General features: G+C 37.9%; 2 protein-coding genes across 2 annotated transcripts; both read left to right on the forward strand.

The window, feature by feature from the left end:
• The first annotated feature begins 1,932 nt into the window (after positions 1–1,932).
• Positions 1,933–9,568, forward strand: LOC135470910 (uncharacterized). Its single transcript, XM_064749959.1, has 5 exons — positions 1,933–2,059; positions 6,131–6,796; positions 7,337–7,593; positions 9,005–9,255; positions 9,563–9,568. Exons 2-5 carry the CDS (start codon positions 6,189–6,191, stop codon positions 9,566–9,568), a joined length of 1,122 nt encoding a protein of 373 aa, XP_064606029.1. The 5' UTR covers positions 1,933–2,059; positions 6,131–6,188.
• On the forward strand, positions 9,568–19,300 carry LOC135470085 (putative helicase MOV-10). Its single transcript, XM_064748828.1, has 12 exons — positions 9,568–9,706; positions 10,456–10,618; positions 11,235–11,386; positions 12,403–12,588; positions 13,191–13,338; positions 13,799–13,960; positions 14,202–14,305; positions 15,494–15,705; positions 15,942–16,363; positions 16,729–16,905; positions 17,401–17,489; positions 17,939–19,300. Exons 1-12 carry the CDS (start codon positions 9,633–9,635, stop codon positions 18,051–18,053), a joined length of 2,004 nt encoding a protein of 667 aa, XP_064604898.1. The 5' UTR covers positions 9,568–9,632; the 3' UTR covers positions 18,054–19,300.
• The last annotated feature ends 513 nt before the right edge of the window (positions 19,301–19,813 follow it).

Below are 19,813 nucleotides of genomic sequence, written 5' to 3' on the forward strand. Positions count from 1 at the left end.
TTTGTTAAAACCAACATTGCAGGGATGTAAATTTGAGGATAAATGTGTTCATACTTTTCTCATCATGTCGAAGACTAAACTTCGGAAAATGTCCCGTGGCCCAAACGGCGAGCAAATCTTACTGCAAAGGAACACTTTATTACAATGAAGCCATGCACGCATCCCTGGCCACCGCCGTCATCATGTCGTGACAAAACAATACCTGTAGAAAACAACTCAACTTCCCTGTTCCCGTTAATCCATAATCGTAAAGGGCACATAGAAATAAGTTTATTCATTTCACCCAAGGATCACATTGTGTGGGACTATTCTGAGAAAATGTTCAATGATTATAAAAATGACATCAATGGTGGGTGAAACAGGGAAAGTGTTGAATAAATGTTTAAATCCAGTAAGTAATTCAGCCACCTCAATATTTTGCCAATAACTGTTCGGATATTTTTGACTTTGGTAAAATGATTTAAACCACTATACTTTAGCAAAGTCGATAAACAAATTTCAGATGACACGATGACCCAATAGCCTCTCACCAATGCGGTCGCTGTGAGCTCAAGTCCAGCTCATGCCGACTTCCTAACCGGCTGTACGTGGGGATGTCTGACAGCAAACTGTGCAAGGACGTGGGTTTCCCCTGTGTTCTGTCCGGTTTCCTCCTACCATAATGCTGGCCGCCGTCATATGAGTGAAATATATTTGAGTACGGCGTAAAACACCAATCAAATAAATAAATCAAATGACAATAGTATTTACCAACTACATTGGATTGGAATATCTGAATGAATAAGAATATGTGCAGAAATTATTAAAGGTTATCTAATCTTCACCAGGCTCGATCTTTCTCATTTACTAAATGGCATATTGATGATACGTTAGTTTTAAACAATCGATATATATAGGTAGCAAAGGCTATGAATTAAGCTATATCGCATACTTTACGATAAGAGGGATAGTTTCAGTTTTGACAATTATCCTTACTCGTATTGCAGGGTCCTGTAAACGGTTTGTAATTATTCCGACTTGTATATTATGTTAATCGTATTCATAATTTATTTGCATGCAGTAAATGTGGTCCATTTTCTGAAGCTATATACAGAGCCTAAAGGCCACATATATATGTATGTAATATGTTTAATGGTTATTGTTTGGGCCATACACCAGCTTTCCTAAGCCTCACATATTAATGATAACGACAAATCCCACCAACTTAACGGACAATGATATATGAACGGAATTGTACACTGAGAGAAAAAAAGGGTCAACTGAATATAAAATCCGTGTTATACAACTGAGCTAATTCAATTTAGAAAACTGAGTCTAACGACCAGATCTGCTGAGTTAGGAAACTCATCTGATTACATTGTTGACTCACCCATTTCGCCCATCAAGTATTATTTTAATGTACGGTACCGTACCTAATGAAAGTCTGGACCGCTTAGCAACACTTTCAGCAAAACCCGAGATTAAGATAGTCTAGGTCCGCTATCTTAATTCCAAAACAAATAATTTGACGAAATCTGATCAATCTCAGTGAAAATGGTTAGTTTCGGGAAAATACTTAGTGGGTTCGCCTGTAAATGGGATTAGAAAATGTAAATGTTTTTACAGAAACATTTGGATTACCGGTAGGCAATAAAACGAAACAATTTGACACAGAAGTTCACCTTCCGCGGTTTGAACCACTATGCACATGCAGTTTATACAGTTGTGTTGACTTTCCTTTCATACCTGTATACTCGATATGTCGTCTTGATTCTTCACTTTCTTTTCTGATGATAAATTTCAATAAAGTTTCTCCGAGGCGACAATTAGCATCCGGTTATGAGCACAAAAATATCATATTCATATACCTAGCACCATGGTTTGGCTCAAGCCTGCATCAATGTACGAGTCAACCAATCTCACTAGATGGCGCTGCTGTAATCAGGGGAATCCCCACGACATCCTGGCAAGACCAGGTAATCTATTTCTCAGAAATAACTTGTTATGATCTGGTGCCGTGCGCGAATTTTGTGACTGACCTTGGCCTAAGATCGTCCATATGCGCTCGCTGGAGGAAATGGTGAGTGTGTAAACAGCCAGATACACTAGCAGGCACCCACATCACTCATCAGGCACATGTGAAATTGTGATGTAGTCAGCAATGTTCGCGCCATGTAAGTTGTGTGACACAAGTTGTACTCGCGGTCATGAATACGCCCACAGGTGTTCACTAACTATAATGTTGTGACGGTTGTCGTGATTGCATGACACATAAACGTAAGGTTGGCTTCACCACATTTAGAAGATGGATTGAATTTTGAGAGAGTTGTTACCTCTACCGCAGTCTTGGTAAAATTAATGTATTAGAATCTCGCTCTCCTCTCACTCTCACTCTCAGGCTCTTTACTCCCGGAGTAGACAGTACATTTCTGCCATTGCGGGTAGCTGATCGACCTGCTTCTGGGATGCTCATTGTGATAAAAGCAAATTCTTCTGTGAATTGACATTCTTCTTGTAAATGTTACTATACATATAAATTGATACAAAAAACTTGCCTTCTCTAGTGTTTGTTGAACTCATTAAATATTCCAGTTTCCTGCCTCCAATGCCAATTAAACATACATCTGATTTCAAACTAAGGGCTTGTAGAAGCCGAATTTATACACAAATATGTTTGTCACATTGTTGAAAGGCAAGCAATCTTTAGCTTCAGCGTAAGGCAAGTTCAGCAAATTGTCCATAACATCACTGGAATGGTAATTTTTGGTTGATTTACATTGTCTTCTAGAATATGGATTTCTTATGCAGAGCAGAAAATGTATATGTCTATAGAACTTTTTATGAACTGACATCTGATGTGTGGGATCCAACAAAGATTGACAGCACAAGTTTCAGGTCATCATTAAGAATATGTTTGTTGGGTGAACCTGACCATCCCCCCAAATGGGCCCTATAGTTTTTAATGGAATATTGTAGAATTTTTTCTCTCTCCATGTTATTTTCTATAAAATCCCCATCTTTTTCATCTTTTGAAAAAGAATTACCAACTGATCAACCCTATTTCTTGCGATAGGGTCAGGTTATGCCCAACAAAGAATTTTCTAAGGATGGCTTCAATGTGCTAGACTAATCAGATGCCTAGAAAGTTAATTGGGCACAATTTTTCTAGTCATTTTCTCTCCGGCTCTGCCAGGTTTCCTCCCATCATAATGACGCCGTTGTATAAGTGAAATATTCTGGAGTATGGCATAAAACACCAATCAAATAAGTAAATAAATAAAGAAAATCATATGACTGCTTACATATAACTTTGCATAGTAATAACTACAGAATATTATATTATCGATGTAGGCGAAGCTTCGTCCCAATACAGTGTACTTCATACAGAAATTTTTCTAGGTAAATGACATCACTTTGGAGAGATGCATGTATGTAAAGCACATAAGTAAACTTTGTTCTTGTACAATTGTAAAACAGTTAAATTTGAACTTGAAGTTGAAATCAGGTGCTGTGACAGGTGCCAATTTTGATCTACCTCCAGCACAGCTAAGGATTGTTGTTATTAAATCCTATATATTGTGTCGAGGTGGGCCATTGCCAGCTGGTTAAAGGATTAGTGTCCAGATTGGTTATTTCTTTATAAATTGCTTCCAGTGCATATATATTGTTAAATTAAGTGTAAAAAATTATTGGGAAAAAAGTACAGTATTCAGAGCAATATGGCAATAAAATCACTAGATAATGAGGCTGTGTTTATGCATTTTTTCCGCCAACACTTGATAGTCTGTGCCGAATGACGTCCTGTAAGTCCAACCTTTATGAGCTGTCAGAGCTTCGCTATTTACTTCAGTTTTAAAAATCAACACAATTGTCAACAACCATATCAAATTTCTCCACGAAATGGTTTGCTGTTTTGCATATGGTTGTAAAAACTGGTTTTTGAAGAACCCTCAAGTTAGTTTTCAGACGATTTGGCCCTCAGGAAAGCATAAATTCTTGGTACCAAACAGAGCTAAATCATTGCTGTCTGACAGGAGTTGGGATAAGAAATCCTGGCAGGCAGCTAAGTTTTAACAGCAGGGAGGAAAAATTAGGCTTTGATGTATTACTTTGGTGATAGGGCATGGTGGGTGTAAAACAAAGCATGAGCTCATTCCTCATTACTTTTATCTATCTTTTGTATGCTGGTATGGTGAAAGAAAAGTTGATATAACCACGTGATGACTTCCAATGAATGTTGCTTTGATACCTGCTATCCCATTGGCTGAGTCTCTTCTGTGGACCAATGAGTGAATTTCTAAGAAATAGTGAACTCTGTACAACAACGCAATGGGCGTTTGACAGATATGGCAATGTTTACTGTTTCTGACCGGCTACAGAGGATAATTAAAACCAAAAACAATCCAAAACTAATCATGTCGTTTAATCAAGAATTAATGGCTAGGGTTGAAATACTGATTGTTGATTAAAATTACTCATCAGTGGTGCAAAAACAAGTGACATCTTATTGAATACTTCTCAGGGTAGGTGTGAAAGCAATCTCACACAGTGATAATCCATCCACCGTTGTTTTAATCTCTGATCCAGATTACGAGGATTAACGACACTGTAGAAAAAAACGAGGATTAAAGCCACCCTTCATAATACCTGTTTAGTGTGCTCGAATAATTCCGGCCATAATATAACTAGGAAAATTAAACAGTTATAAGAATTTTTTACAGTATTGCCTTGATTTAATGCACAAATATTAATTCTGGTGAACCCATTTTTGAAGTAAATCCACTTGGTGAATAGAATGATATTTATTGTGAAGTGGACAGAAGGAAAGAATAGTAAATATTAAATGTGATATACACACACGAAATGTAGACCTACAGTGTAACACAAGATAAAGCCACAGCTCACTAGTCCGCATTGCCAGTGTGGTTGGAAATGCCTAAACAAAGATCAAATTCAACGTATGAAAACATGGAATCTGAAATCTGAGATGTCAGTTTCAGAAATGAGAACCTCAGCATCGTCCACTATGGGTTCAAATTCAGTAGTATATTTGCTTCTGTGTAGCTTGAATCCATCTCGACGATCGTTTTGATACGAATTCCCAGGTTACATATGCCAGCTAATCTTGGGTTGGCCATCTATGATGTCTGAGCTTTACCGGGCAGCCCGCTGGAGATCAGCTAGGGTTGTGAAGCTATTGTTTTTGGTGGATTTAAAGTCATAAATATGTTTCTCAGAGGCCCTCCTGGTAACATACTGTTGAACGTTATAATTTTTATTCTTAGGACAAGTAGCTAAATCTGGACGCTATTCCTTTAAGGTATATGGCTTTTATTCACCAAGTCACATAGCATGTGGACTCAATGAACTTCAATTCCATGCTCGATCATGGAATTTTCAGCATTTCCTGCTTTCATAGTTTTCTGGTCCTTGATGGAAATAACGGTACTGTGGACAGTATGCCAAGGTTTAAGGTTTACAGCTGTATGAAGCTTGCTGGAGACCACTTGTCTTCCACCAAATACAATGTTTGTCACAAATGGGAGAGTTGGCCAGTAACTTGCCAAAAGTTGATGGGCAGATATAGGTTTACCGGTTTCCTCCATCCTTAGAACTTGTAGTCATTGTATATCTGTTAGTGAAAATTCTTGAATATAACAAAAAACAACTATCAAATAAATAAATAAATAAACAAATTGGTATCTAAATACTTTTAATATAATAATATTTAATATAGTGTCAGTATATATTACTTTTGCAAAATGTTTTTTATCCATGTAATAACTGTACACAAAGCAGTATACATGAAACAAATTACGTGTACTTCAGTGTCATATCAAAATCTATAGCATATATAACACTATACTAACAGTGTTATGTATAATTAAAGTTGGGAAGGTACACATACATACAGTAAAATAAATATAAGAAAAGAAAGAAAGAAAGAAAGACTAAGGGAAAATGCGAGTGCAGTCCCACAACTGTCCCAACCAGCAGGTGAAGCAGAGTAATTTTTAGAATATCTGTGGTAGTATTGACTTAAACATCACCTGTTTACAGGAAAATAGAGGCACAGTTTAACTTCAAGATCAATACCTAACATAAATGCATAATTTTTTTTTATGTGTAGATTTATCTGTCTTCCCTGCAGGTGTACTAAAGTATTCCAGATGGACTTATAACATTGCTTAACTTGGCACTACATCACAATGGAACCTAGTAAGCAAATGACTTTCAAACAAAAGCATGGGCGAGGAACTGATTTCCTACGGTACCTTGACACTGAGAATATCTCAATAAATGGGATGAGTAAGGAGCAGATGAAATCTCACTACGACAGTGGATATTCACTATATCGTCGGCAGATTCATCCAGATGAAAAGCGAATCAACTTTGCAACCATTCTGTTCACCCTTACCCACACTGGGTTTGTTCGTCTTTATGGCAAGAAGGCTTACCTCGGCCATGTACCCAGAAATGTGGCTTCACGAAGGAAAACCTCTCCAAAATCCAACCATGAGTCGTCTCCAGCTAAGCAATCACCCGAGGAGGGCCCTAGAGCAAAACCTCGCCAAAGGAGACGTAAAAAGCCAGCTGTAGCTGTAGATCAGCATATGATTTTGAAGCAGTCTGAATCTGTTACAAAGTCCATACAGGAAACCACTGAGCAGGAGCAGTTACCAAACACTGGGGATGGTAACGTCTTCAATTGTCAGCTGTGTCTCGTGAAATGTCACTCCTACAAGGAATACCAATCACATTTGCAGGGGAAGCGTCACCGTCTCAAGGTCATCACTACTGGCCTGCGGAAAAATAAGTAAGGGATCAAGCTCTGAAATTTTGATTTTAATGATAAGACTTTTCCTGGTAAGTCAACAAATTAGCAAAATAAACTTTTTTGAAATTAAACCTGACTTCAGTGTAAGACAGCTTTGTGATCGTGGAATAAGTCAGATTTATAGGTGGTTTGATGTCTTGCTTGAAGAGATTTTGACCATTTCAGTGAAAACTTAACGGCCAAGTAGATGTACCTGTATACAGAGGAAAATATTGCTGCTTTATGATAAACCCAAAGTTTATACTTTCTGTCTGTGCATTGCCACTAGGAAGAAACAGGTGTGACTTTTCTTTCAATTTGGGTAGGGCTGTATGATTGGAATGAATTATACTGGAAAATGAAAACAAAACTTTGTTTGTATATGTACAAATTAAACAACTGTGAAACACGTAAACTGTGGCTGATCAGTTAGGCTGCTGTGTGAAATTATGATCTGGAAAGTGTCGTAATATTATGGTATATTTTGTTTTATTTCTTGTTAATTGAGTGTATTTTCCCCGTTTTTTTTCTATTTTTCAGAAGTATAATGACCCAAGATAAGGATGGTATAGAACTTACTGGCATTGTGTCAGAAACTTCAGAGTCCACAAGTGCAGATACAGTGACTCTAGAGTTAAGGGAAGGGGACAGCAGCAGTGTGATATTTAGAATTGAAAACAAGGCTCAAGAGGACTTGATTTTCTTAAGGTGTGAAACCTTGAAGAGAGTTCGAGTTTTTACTGTGTATGATGTAAAGAAGGTCACTGATGGCATGAAACAGATTAATATTCCACCAGGTTCGTCTGCACTTATATTATGCACATAACTCTGTTCATCTATAGATTGAGGTTGGGGGCACACTAAGCAGGTTTTTTCGTCTTGTACAGATGCTAAATCCTTGTACAGATTTTTAGCTAAATTGCTAAAAATCTGCCTAGCTCGTCTTGCCATTGATGGCGTATTTTGCAAGTGAACTTGTCTGACGCAAAATTCTCTTGTATCAAACGAGCAAAAAAATGTGCCAGCCATTTCACTCTGTCAATGTGGTGTGTCCATCCTAGCAAATTTAGATGACAGAGCTGAGCAATCAAACAGCATTGAATTATGTTGACCTGTGCCTTTTTATTTGTGTCCCAGGGGCCTCCGTGGCTCAGTCGGTTAGCGCGCTAGCGCAGCGTAGTGACCCAGAAGCCTCTCACCAATGCGGTCGCTGTGAGTTCAAGACCAGCCTATACTGGCTTCCTCTCCGGCCGTACGTGGGAAGGTCTGCCAGCAACCTGGGGATGGTCGTGGGTTTCCCCCGGGCTGTGCCCGGTTTCCACCCACCATAATGCTGACCACCGTCGTATAAGTGAAATATTCTTGAGTACGGCGTAAAACAACAATCCCAGGATTTATTAGGTCACATGGCATACCTAACTGACCAAACCTGATGGGAAAAGGTCTGCCTAGTGTGTCCTTACAAGCGAATATTTCTGCATGTGCCCCAGGCTTAAGATGCGGCGAAAATTTGAGTTAATAAGAGCTCTTTTGAAGTCTGATGTAAATAGAGTCGTGCATATGGTAGATTGAAGATAGTCTACCAGAAGTTTTGGTTTGTGCATGGCCTACATGTACTTGTTACATAATGTTGCCTTAATTTAAAGAATGATATACCCTACAGTCATTTCATGTTTTATTCTCAGAGCCTTGTTGCAAGATCTTTCCTTCATGTGTCAAGTGAGAGGTTTGGTTCAGCAAATCAAGTTTAATGGGGAGGTGGCATTTTTATGTCCTGTAAGGGGCCGCTAGTGTGAAGCAATAACTTGAGCTGTTATTATGTTAAAAGTTTACTGTATCGCAACATATACAGTGTTACAGTGTAACAATTTCTACTGTGATGTCATTATGATGAGCTGGAAAGGGAACATGTTTCATCAGTCCTGCTGCTGGGTGTTTGCCAGTTCCCCATAAAATCTCCATTGGGCATGACTGATTTAAATGTTAATTTTACCAAATTTTGGTTAAATGCTATATAGACATGTATGTATGCAGCACATTTAGTTTAAGGCATCATACTTCAGCTCTGGTTAAAGGATTTTTGTTTGCATACAGGTTAAAACTGCATACAGCAAATCAGCTCAGTTGACATCATTGAACATACTTGTTTACAAGCTTCATGCAGAAAATCAAGTTGAAAACTTAATTTTATAGAACTTTTAATTTTAGGTCATCAATATGATGTCACTGTGAAGACCAAAGTCAGCCAGGTTGGAACTTTCCATTCTCCATTAGCATTCCAGTTTAAACGCCTCAGCAATTTAAACGACTTTGTATACATTATACGATTCCTTTGCCTGAGAGTTACCAATGACATCGTGGATGAACTTGGCCCAACTGAGAAATACAGGAAGCCTCCAAGAGTGTCTGGTCGCAGGGATGATGATGTTGAGATCATCGATGGTGTCAGACCCTCCGGGGTAATTAGGGCCTACACCTTAAACCTTTTTCCTTTTCTCTTAAACAACACTAATTTTATTTTGTGTTCTACAGTGCGATCCGACACTAAAGACTGAAATAAATATAAAACTGAAAGTCCACCTTTATATTTTGTTCGATTGTACTCAGAATTCCTTTAATTTTTTAACTCTGTAAACAGACAAATGTCCTGTTGTCTGCTGCATAAAAGAATTACATTATTCTTTCTAGCTTTCTTTTTGATGACGTGACACTTTTTTTTCATCAGAAATACATGTAATGCGTGATAAAATTTTTTCCTTGATTCAGGTGTGATAAAAATGCCTTAGAGAAAAACATACCATTGGACACGTTCTTGGTGCCATTAAATGTCCGAAATATGGCTAACAGAGGTCTTGAGGAAAGCTCCAAAGGTTTGAATCAAGTGGAAGTCAATGAGCTCAAGAGTCTCAAGTATGTATGAAAAGGAATCTCAGTAAAGTAAGGTGCACCTAATCCTTCTGATGCATTTTGATCAAAAAATGACACAGAGGTATAAACATGTATAGTGGCAAGAAATCTTTATGAGGATTTTCAGTTTTCAACACTTGCGAACAGTGCTGCCTGGGTCCTTGTAGAGCAGTTTTGTGAAAACGTCTCAGTTGGCTTAGCCTTCTAAATGTACTTTATGATTCTTCTGTCTCAGACAGAAGATCTGTCTTTGGTTTGGTATATTTAAAGGAGACATCTTATAAAGTTATACAGATCAGTATAATAGCTGATGGCATATATTACAGCATTATGGTAACATGATCTTTGATAAAATTTGATGATGAATATAATACATTTAAAATGATGTTCAGTTATTTGTTCGTGTTTAATGCTGCATTGGAGAATTTGTCGGTATTGAGGTTTAGTGGTGGAGAAAACCGAAACGCCAGGATGAAACCATCGCCTTTTGTAATTGGCCCAGAATGGGGAACATCACTAACCTAAATCAGTCCAAGTTGCGTACTTTTTTACATGCTTTTCTGTGATGCATCGCAAACGTGTACATTGAAGTTGTGCTGGAGAAGCAGAGAGGTACATCAGGTTGAGTGCAGTGCAACGTTAGAGACAAATGTGTTTTTACACAGCTTGGGACCGGCTTTTGTAAGCTGTAAATGTTGAGAGATCATGGTCTTTAATGGTTTGAATCATGTCATTCTCTGTTACATTTTCAGGTCATTGATGGAGAAGCCATTAAATGAAGATACCTATGATAAAAGGTTTGCTTACCTGCTAAACTTTGAAGAAATTCAAATGGAGGTTGATGTCAGGAAATACGACATGGAGGATGTCACAATGAAACGGTTTCCAGGCAACAGCAAGTGCCTTCTCCTAGAGGTGTGTCATCATTTTTGGGAAATGTTAATAGGAATTTTTGCCATGATTAAGAAAGGTAAAATTTGTTTAGTCTGAGTTGTGGTTCATGCATCATGCTTAAACTTATTCCACAACTGATGATTTAGTATTTGGGGGAAGCGGGTCATGGGTGAATGGCTTAGTGTATGTCCTTCAGTTACTAAGACAGTTACAAACCTGGCGTTCAGGGAATTTGTGAATCCCCGCTCTCACTGTTTATGGGATTTTGGTGACAATACATGGTCCATAATGCTTGTGTGGCTGTTTGCGCAATCAAACATTTGTTGAAAACCAAGTTGACATGCATGTCGGTGTGGCTCTTGTGGAAAATTTGTCAGTAACTTTTCAAAGGTTAGTGGTTTACCACTCATAAAAGTGACAGCCATTGATAAAAGGATTCCCTTGCTGGTTCAAGTGGCTAACATACAGCTTATCAGAAGGTCTTGGTGAAATATGGTGGATTCTTCCAGTCTTTAAGTTGACCATCAGTGTAAAAATGCACATTCTGGAGAACATTACCAGTGAAATACACAATATAAGTTTTTAGACTCTAGAGAACAAACTAAGCTGGTAATTAATGTAAAAAAAAATTTTGAAGGTGCCAGGGCTTGCTGAAAATCGACCATCTGTTCTGAAAGGGGATTGGCTCTATGTAAGAATACAGAATGGTGGAAAACTTGGTACAAAGGAATATAAGGGATATGTCCATGAAGTGCAGCAGAATAAAGTTGCCCTTGGATTTCATCAAAGGTGAGAAAATTTCATGAGTAACACTGATAACTCTCCAAGACCTATGCTCTGAAACTGCGTGTACATGGACCAAGGAGAGATTCTATATAGCTATATTCCTTTCCTTACAACGGTTCATTACAAAGTCACTTTGTCTTGAAATTGCTTCTGTCCTAATAGTTAGAGAGATCTGGGATCAAACTTGGGTTGGGTCATACAAAAGGCTTTAAAAATGCTACTTGTTGTTGCCTCGCTTAACACTCAGCACTGAGAGGTTAGAGCAAGGGAACAGGACTGGGAGCTCTGGTGTCAGTTTAATGTGACTGGGTGGGGTGTCATGCCAGGTGACATCGGCCACACTTTGGCGCGTACTAGTGTTAACATACATGTACCTCATATATAGCTAACTGTAAACTAATGTCTACGGTTAAATAACATAAGCACACATGTATACTAAACTGTTTTATTTTCTGTCAGACGAGGAGGAAAGCCAAGATAATTTAAAATGAGCGTTGTTGTGAGAAGAGAAGTTTTCAAGTGCTTTCGTAGCAACTTTTAAAAGAAATTCTTGTCTGTTAATTTATCCTCTGGAAAGAGGTAATGTTTGTGGAAGAGTTTATACGACCTGATACCCTGGGGCCAGTTCCATGAAGCATACTTAGAGTTAAGTTGTCCTTGACAAAGTGCACTTTATATCTCTACAACACATGTTGTTATGGTAGTTAAGGGATTACTTAGCTAAGTGAGCTTCTTGAAACGGGACCCTGGTCTGGCATGGAGAGGTCAGTTGCAGGAATAATGGCGTAACCTATACAAAGGGTAAACCTACTGATAAACTGTCTATGTGTGATATGTAGATACGCACAGCACATTAGTGGATCGCTGTCATTCATTGCTGATCCTTCATTCATTAACATTAGTGGAAGGCAAGTACCCTAATATCTAACCATTTTCGCATCTGAGAGAGCCACTGTCATTGCAGTTTATACACATTTTTTACACATTTAAAGTCAGTTGAATTTTTTTTTTATTTTCAGTCTTTTGCAGCAGTATGTGGCCAACATGAAGTTCAGAGTCCGTTTTACGGTAAACCGCATTTCTCTGCGACTGCAGCATCGTGCAGTTAAACTGGCGGTTGAGCTAAGCCTCACGGATATCATATCTCCCTCCCTGAAAACTGCCTGCACTCAAGGGACCATCATACCCCCAAATGAACCACTCAGGTGAGTTCATTTGTATGAACAGTACATGAATCTTCCTTTTAACTTGAAGTGCATTGTTCCTGTGGTGAAGTAGGAACCTGTTAAGCTTTACTAGAAAACATAACGTTGCTTTCTAAATTCATTTACAGTTGCTTCAACAGGCTTCATAGCATTGTTAATTTGAAATGTTGTATTAGCAGATAAAACCTGCCAATTTATTTTCCAAAATATCACAATAAACATATGCCAAGTTAAAAGGGATACAGAATTATTGATGATTGACTGGCGTGACACTATACCTAAGCGAAGTTGAATTTTAATTCTGTATCTCTTTAGTTTGGAATGACATCTTTCAACCATATTCTTAAAACAGCTATAAATAAAAAGTTTAAACATACTTCTTCATAAAAACAGTGTCATTCGTTCTTCTGATTGCTCAGGTGGAAAAAGATATGCAAAATTGACCAACCAAAATCAGGTGTGAAATATCGTGATCTGTAGATTGTCAAGAAGAATGATTACATGTACGCTTTGAAGACTTGTCAGGTTTGTTATTTCACATGTGTATGTAGGTTTAATTTGGTCTTTGTTTACTATCTCTCATTACTTCCTGGCGTGTATAGGTTTTACAACAGCAAAATCAAGGACAATCCGCAACAGATGCAGGCAGTGCAAAACATTGTGGCTGGAACATCACGTCCTGCCCCGTATATTATCTTTGGACCACCAGGAACAGGGAAAACAGTCACAATTGTAGAGGCCATAAAACAGGTGGGTGGTTAGAGGTGAACATTATGTACATGTGTGTATGACTTACATGAATATTCAGCAAGCTATTAAAATTTGTTTTCAAACTTAAGTGTAAGTGGTAATTGAACTGCATGGAAATGTTGTGAGAGTCACGCTTAGTGTATTGTGTATTAGAAATTTTTTGAGAGACACAAAATGCAAATAATTGTAACAATTTTGACAATTTTGTAAAAATTTTTCAAAACAAATTTGAAAAATAATTTTGATAATTATTTATTTTGATGCTCATCTACCGAAGCATTCAACATAAATTTATCTAACAACATTAGATATTAACTGGAGAACTGAAAAATCTAGAGTGAAGTGACAGGCCCTCCCCTACAATCTGTTACTGCCAAAATCCTGTGGCTCTTACAAATTTTCTGTTAAATTCGAATAGCATTTATTAGCATGATTGTCAACAGTAAGTCACCCTTTTCAGGTCATTCGCTGTATCCCCACAGCTCACATCTTGGCATGTGCCCCATCCAACAGCTCAGTGGATGTCATCACTGAGCGGCTGCTGGAACACCTGCCCAAATCTCAGGTGTTCAGAATGTTGGCCTCTACACGGCCGTGGATTGCTGTGAAGAACAGTATTAAGGTAGGGCTGCTGGTTCTCGGTCATGCTCAGAGCTAAGAATTAATCTCAGAAGGGTGTTAAGAGGTAGTTAGGATTATGTGCCTGGCATAACATAGCATCTGTTTATTGACTAAAAAAAGAGGCACTGTAAGGATACCTGGGTGGTTAAATCTGGGACAGGGAATTTGTACATTGCTCTGTTAGCACTCGATGTAACATACAAGTAAATAAAGGACATTTATTCCTGTCTTGCTGTTGACAGGAGGTGTGCAATTATGACAAGGCCTATGAACAGTACTACTACCCTAACAAGGAGGAAATGATGAAGTACAAGATTGTGCTCTGTACACTGGTAACTGCGGGCAGGTAGGTCATAGGTCAGCTTTGTCACATGATGAAAGGCATACGTGCACTTAATTATACATTCAGGTATCGACAGTTTTACAAACTGCTCAATCAAGTTAACTATCAGTGTTCTCCGAATGCCTTGTTGTTTTTTTGTTTTGTTTTTTTTTGCATCGTTTAATCGTAATATGACAAGTATTGATTTATATATAAACTTTACAGCTTTGTTTTGGTCTGGGTTGTTGACGTGTGGTGCGTGTACTAGCAATTACGTGTAGATGCGTTACGTGTCCCTTTATGCTGCTCATTTACATCAGGAGGAGTTTTGGCTAGTTTTCACCACAAGAACTAGAAAGGTGTTAATCCCAAATAACAATTAAAGCTGTTATTCAGCAGCGTTGCTGGGGTCCGCACTTCTAGTCCTTTACCACTTCTATCTGTCTATAAAGTTCATGATGTGTGTGTGTGTTGGGGGGGGGGGGGGGGCATTGGCAGGAATTAACTGGATTTGAACCATAGGCCACTAGGTATTCTATCCATTGGAGCATAAGGACAGCAATCTTGTATGCTCTGACTAAATTGTATTCTGAATAGTATAAATGAAAATGAAAAAAAAAAGGAAAACATGCGAAGTGGAGAGGAATGTACTGGATTTGACCCCTAGATGGCCAAACGTCGTTTACAGTGGGCTTAGTTCTGAAGACCAGCATGGAGATTACTCTACTTTGATCTTCTGTTGGTAGCCAAGAACAAAAGATAGAAAGAATGCGTTGTTGCAAAGTTTGTGATAACAAAAGACAGAAAGCATACATTGATGCAAAGTTGATCTGTAAGGAGCATCTGGTAATGTGTTTATTTAATCATTTGATGGAGTTTTTAGAATTGACCTACTTACGAACTGAATTCACTGATCAGTTACAGCTTAATTTGAATACCAGACTCAATAATTTCTCCTGGAGAAGAAGTTTTTTTTAAGCTTATCAATAAAATGCAAAATGTCTGCTAAATCATGTGAATGGCCAAACAGCACAAAACGTCATGTTCGTTATTAAAAGTCCAAAATTTGGTTTTTCTACCTTTACCAGTTTTCAAGATATTGTAATTTTATGAGCTGACTAGGAATAATAATAATCTGAATGATTTCAAGAGGTGTCCTGCTAGGATAGCATGGACCTCTAATAATATTGTTGCTTTTTGTTTCTTGATTAGAATTGTGTCGGCAAACTTCCCCCCAGACCACTTCACTCATGTTTTCGTGGATGAAGCCGGGTGTGCTGTAGAGCCAGAGTGCATTATTCCAGTTGCGGGTGTCCTGGACTGCCTGCCAGACATCAAGGATGGAGGCCAGCTTGTATTGACAGGTGACCCAGAGCAGCTTGGCCCTATTCTGAGGTCACCATTAGCCCTTCACTATGGGTTAGGTAAGTTGTGGAGTCTACCAGTATAGCATTCCCAACACCTATTTAGTTTAGATCTGTATGTTTTTTTCTTCTTACCAGAAGTACTTCCCATTTTCCTGTGTCTTAAAATGTTAGGAGCAAGTGATGTATAGCTGCTTAGTTTCATATTTTTGATCACAAATATGTGATAGCCTTTACATTGTATCTGATCCCAAGTGTCTGTGCATGGCATGAAACTATAGTTTCATTTTTGGCAGATATATCCTTGCTGGAACGCTACATGACACAGTGTGATGTGTATGCAAGGAAAGATGACGGGGGAAAAGGCCAGACTTATGATCCACGGGTGCTGACAAAACTGGTGAACAATTACCGGTCACATCCCAAACTTCTGGAGATGCCGAATAATTTGTTTTACCACCGTGAACTGGTGGCGCGAGCTGACCCTGTGCTGATTAATGCCTTCTGCCAGTGGAAGGGACTTCCTAAACCTGGATTCCCGATAATTTTTCATGGAGTAGAAGGTGAAGACATGAGAGAGGAGAGAAGCCCGTCATTTTTCAACCCAATAGAAGCCAGTATTGCACTGGACTACGTGAACCAGCTGATGAAGGGTGAGAGCAGAGGGATGAAGGTGAAGCAGTCGCACATTGGTGTGATATCTCCATACAGAAAACAGGTAAAACTCTCAGCAGGACTAACAGTGAGATGAAACAATGTATGTGATAACATAGTCCTGAATTAAGCCATAACCATTACCAAATGGGCTCCAAGGTTCTTAGCCCTCACTCGGGTTTGTCATAATCCACATGGACAACAAATTGTGCCGGCATACAGGTTTAACACCTGTGTGAGTCGCATGGTCATCAGCTCACAGTCAGAGAAAACAAATGTAATTTTAACTCGTCCAGCATTAACAACAATGAAGTAAATAAATTCCTTTTCAGACATGTATTAGGACTGATCGATAGGTGTCTTTGAAAAGTTACAGTTAGTGCAAGAAAGTGAAAATATACTGGCTCTAAAATCATGAATTTACCTTAGGTTCAGAAGATGCGAAAGCTGTTTGAGAAACAAGGTTGGAAGGATATCAAAGTTGGGACAGTTGAGGAGTTCCAAGGGGACGAACGCCTGATCATCATAGTGTCCACTGTCCGCTGCCAACCAGATTGGTTGGAAATGGACAGAGAGTTTCACCTGGGATTTCTGGACAATCCGAAGGTACTGTATGTTAAATATTAGTACAGAAACTTTGAATCAGAAATTTAGTGCTGTTCTCGACCAGTATAGATGCATTTTGAAGCAACCCTGTGACATTAAAACAGCCTGTAACATATAAAACTGAATTTGGAGTTGACAGATTTATATATATATAAAACAATATCATTACAATTAACAACATGAGCACTTTGTACATCCATTTAGTCATCTTTATTTCTGTCTTCCATTAGTCTGTTCATCTGTTACAAGTTGTACCACTTGACACTTCTGAAATGATTCTTTCCACAAAAACCTCATTTTTGGGCTAACTGAAATTGTTTACTCCTACAGATTAGATCAGAGTTGTGAAAGTGACACATCATTTATTATGAAATAAGTGTGAAAGTGATTGAAAATGAGCTTACTTATTACTTACTTACATATATTCCATATTTATCCAAACATTGGGGTCCGAATAATGAATTTGAAGTTGAATATTGTGAATGTTAATTGCAGAGGTTTAATGTTGCCATCACAAGAAGCAGGGCCCTGTTGATTGTGGTGGGGAACCCCCTAATTCTCAGCAAGGATACATACTGGAACAGGTAAGAATCGTAAAGTGGACCCATCTTAGCTCAGTGTATCATCCCTGCCTCAAATATTGGTCTTGGTGCATTCTTACTCTGCGAGACTTTTAACCTCAGTTAGAGCATAAATTTTGTCACATGATGATTGGAACGTTCTGTTGCTTGCATTGTTTATTTTAAAGATGTATTATTTAGAGTACTGTAATTCTTCAACCATTGCACATGTTTTCAAGTTGTTTATTCAAGCATATTTTGAAGGCTTTTTTCTTTGTAGCCGTGAAATTGGCCAATCCAAAATATATAATTTTGTCTCTGAAATCTTATTAAAAATTTGCATAAATTGCACAGAAATTTGCTCTTTCATATGCGAAAAGGTTGAGGAATTAAGGTATATCAATGTCGATTTTGATAATCTTTTTTATTATTATATTTTGATATTAATTCTCTGCATTTGCATTCTTGTTCAGCTTCTTTGAATTTTGTCACAAGAACGGAGGTTACACAGGAATGCCTTTTGATGACATTGAAGCTTTCTTCGAGGACATACTACAGAGGTTCAATCACCTCGGTTTGAAGGGCTAAAAAGACTCAAATCTTTGAACAGTACAGTTTCTGTTTAATGTAGATTATTGAATTCCTTGCCCGGTACGACAATGAAATAGACATTATAAAGACCCAGTATGAGCTAACAGTATTCCAACTTGTAGGTTGTAAAATTTTTATGAAACAATGGGTTATATACAGCTTTTAACTTGAAAAATTTTACTAATTCTTACCCTTTTTATTTTCTCTTTCCTGCTTAAGATTTTTTTTTGCTTTTAATTTGAAAAATTGTAATAATTTTTACCTTTTTTCCCCCTCCAGGTTAAGATTCTTTCTCATTGACTGCACTTCTGCCAATTGTCCCGTTATGGTGAAATGTTCTTTAACTTTCCTGTATTAGGAAAGTATTGACTGTGATATAATTATTGTCCATATAGTGGAGTCATCATGCTGTATAAATTAATCAAATTAAACTGCATGTAAGTTTTTATGTTCATTTTAAATGTCAGCGCAGAAATGATTCTTATTGATTACATGTTGCAGTCTTCTGCAATACAGGTACATATGCAGGTGTTGTCGATATTTATGGTTTTCTTTCAGCCATTGAGCCCACAAAAAGTTGAAAGAGGAGACAGTTGCAACATTGACCTCCTTAAAAGCCTATACAATTGCTTCATAATACTTGTATACATATGCGGTTTAACATCTTAATAAGGGCATTATCAAGCACAGACAAGTCAGATGACAACTCCCTAATGTGATTTCAGTATTCCACATTCAATTATAGCAATGCTGAGCAGTATTTGATCATAAGATTTATTTACTTTCTAAGACGTTTCATTTTTGCCGATTATTACAAATATAGTCGTATTAAAACTATGCTGTGACAATGTGTAAGTTTTGTGGTACACATTTTTACAGAATAGCAGAAGTGTACGGATTTTGATGTCATTCAGCTGTCAGATTTTTAGAATTGTGTGCAGTGTCATCAGAGAAGAATTGTTCTCATTTGTTTGCCACGTACTATGAATGAGGTGCTTGATGTATTGATTTATGTGCTTTAACTTTCAAATTAATTATTTTTGCACAATGCAATATATTGGTCAATGCAGTGTCCCTGTTTGTATGGAATTAACAGAAAATTTACATGTTTACACCAAATCAGATGGTGTGTACATCTGTAGTTTGTGCCTCCTTCCTCTTCACTGGAAGTTTCTTTTAAAGGTGTGCTATTACAGGTACAGCATTTTTTTTATGATTTTTAATGGGAAAGTTATTTTATTAAATGATGTTAAAATATCTGTTTTTGTTTAGTTTTTTTTGCGTTGCCTTGGTGTGTACATGTTTCTACATGTAGATGTAGCATGTCATTTTCTGTGAATATGTGATAAAGTGTCTTCTTAAAACAACCTATTCTTTACAGGAGAATGCAAGAATGACGGAGAGTTAATGCCACATTGGCAATAGTTCAGCCATATCGAGGCGATGCTAGGGAGTTTATCATCTTATATACTGTGTATCACGTCATCATGTTGCTATTCTGAAGTCACTATGTTGCTGTCCTGAAGTCATCATGTTGCTATTCTGATGTCACCACATTACTAATCTAATGTCACCACGTTGCTAATCTGATGTCACCACATTGCTTATCTGATGTCACTACTTTGCTGATCTGATGTCAACAAAGGCAGCTTAGAATTGGGGAAAACATTCTATGAGCTCAAGTCAGGCTCATGCTGGCTTCCTCTCTGGCTGTATGTGGGAAGGTCTGTCAGCAACTTGCAGAAGGTCATGTGTTT

This window comes from Liolophura sinensis, chromosome 7, assembly GCF_032854445.1.
Source record: "Liolophura sinensis isolate JHLJ2023 chromosome 7, CUHK_Ljap_v2, whole genome shotgun sequence".
Classification (NCBI taxonomy): domain Eukaryota; kingdom Metazoa; phylum Mollusca; class Polyplacophora; order Chitonida; family Chitonidae; genus Liolophura; species Liolophura sinensis.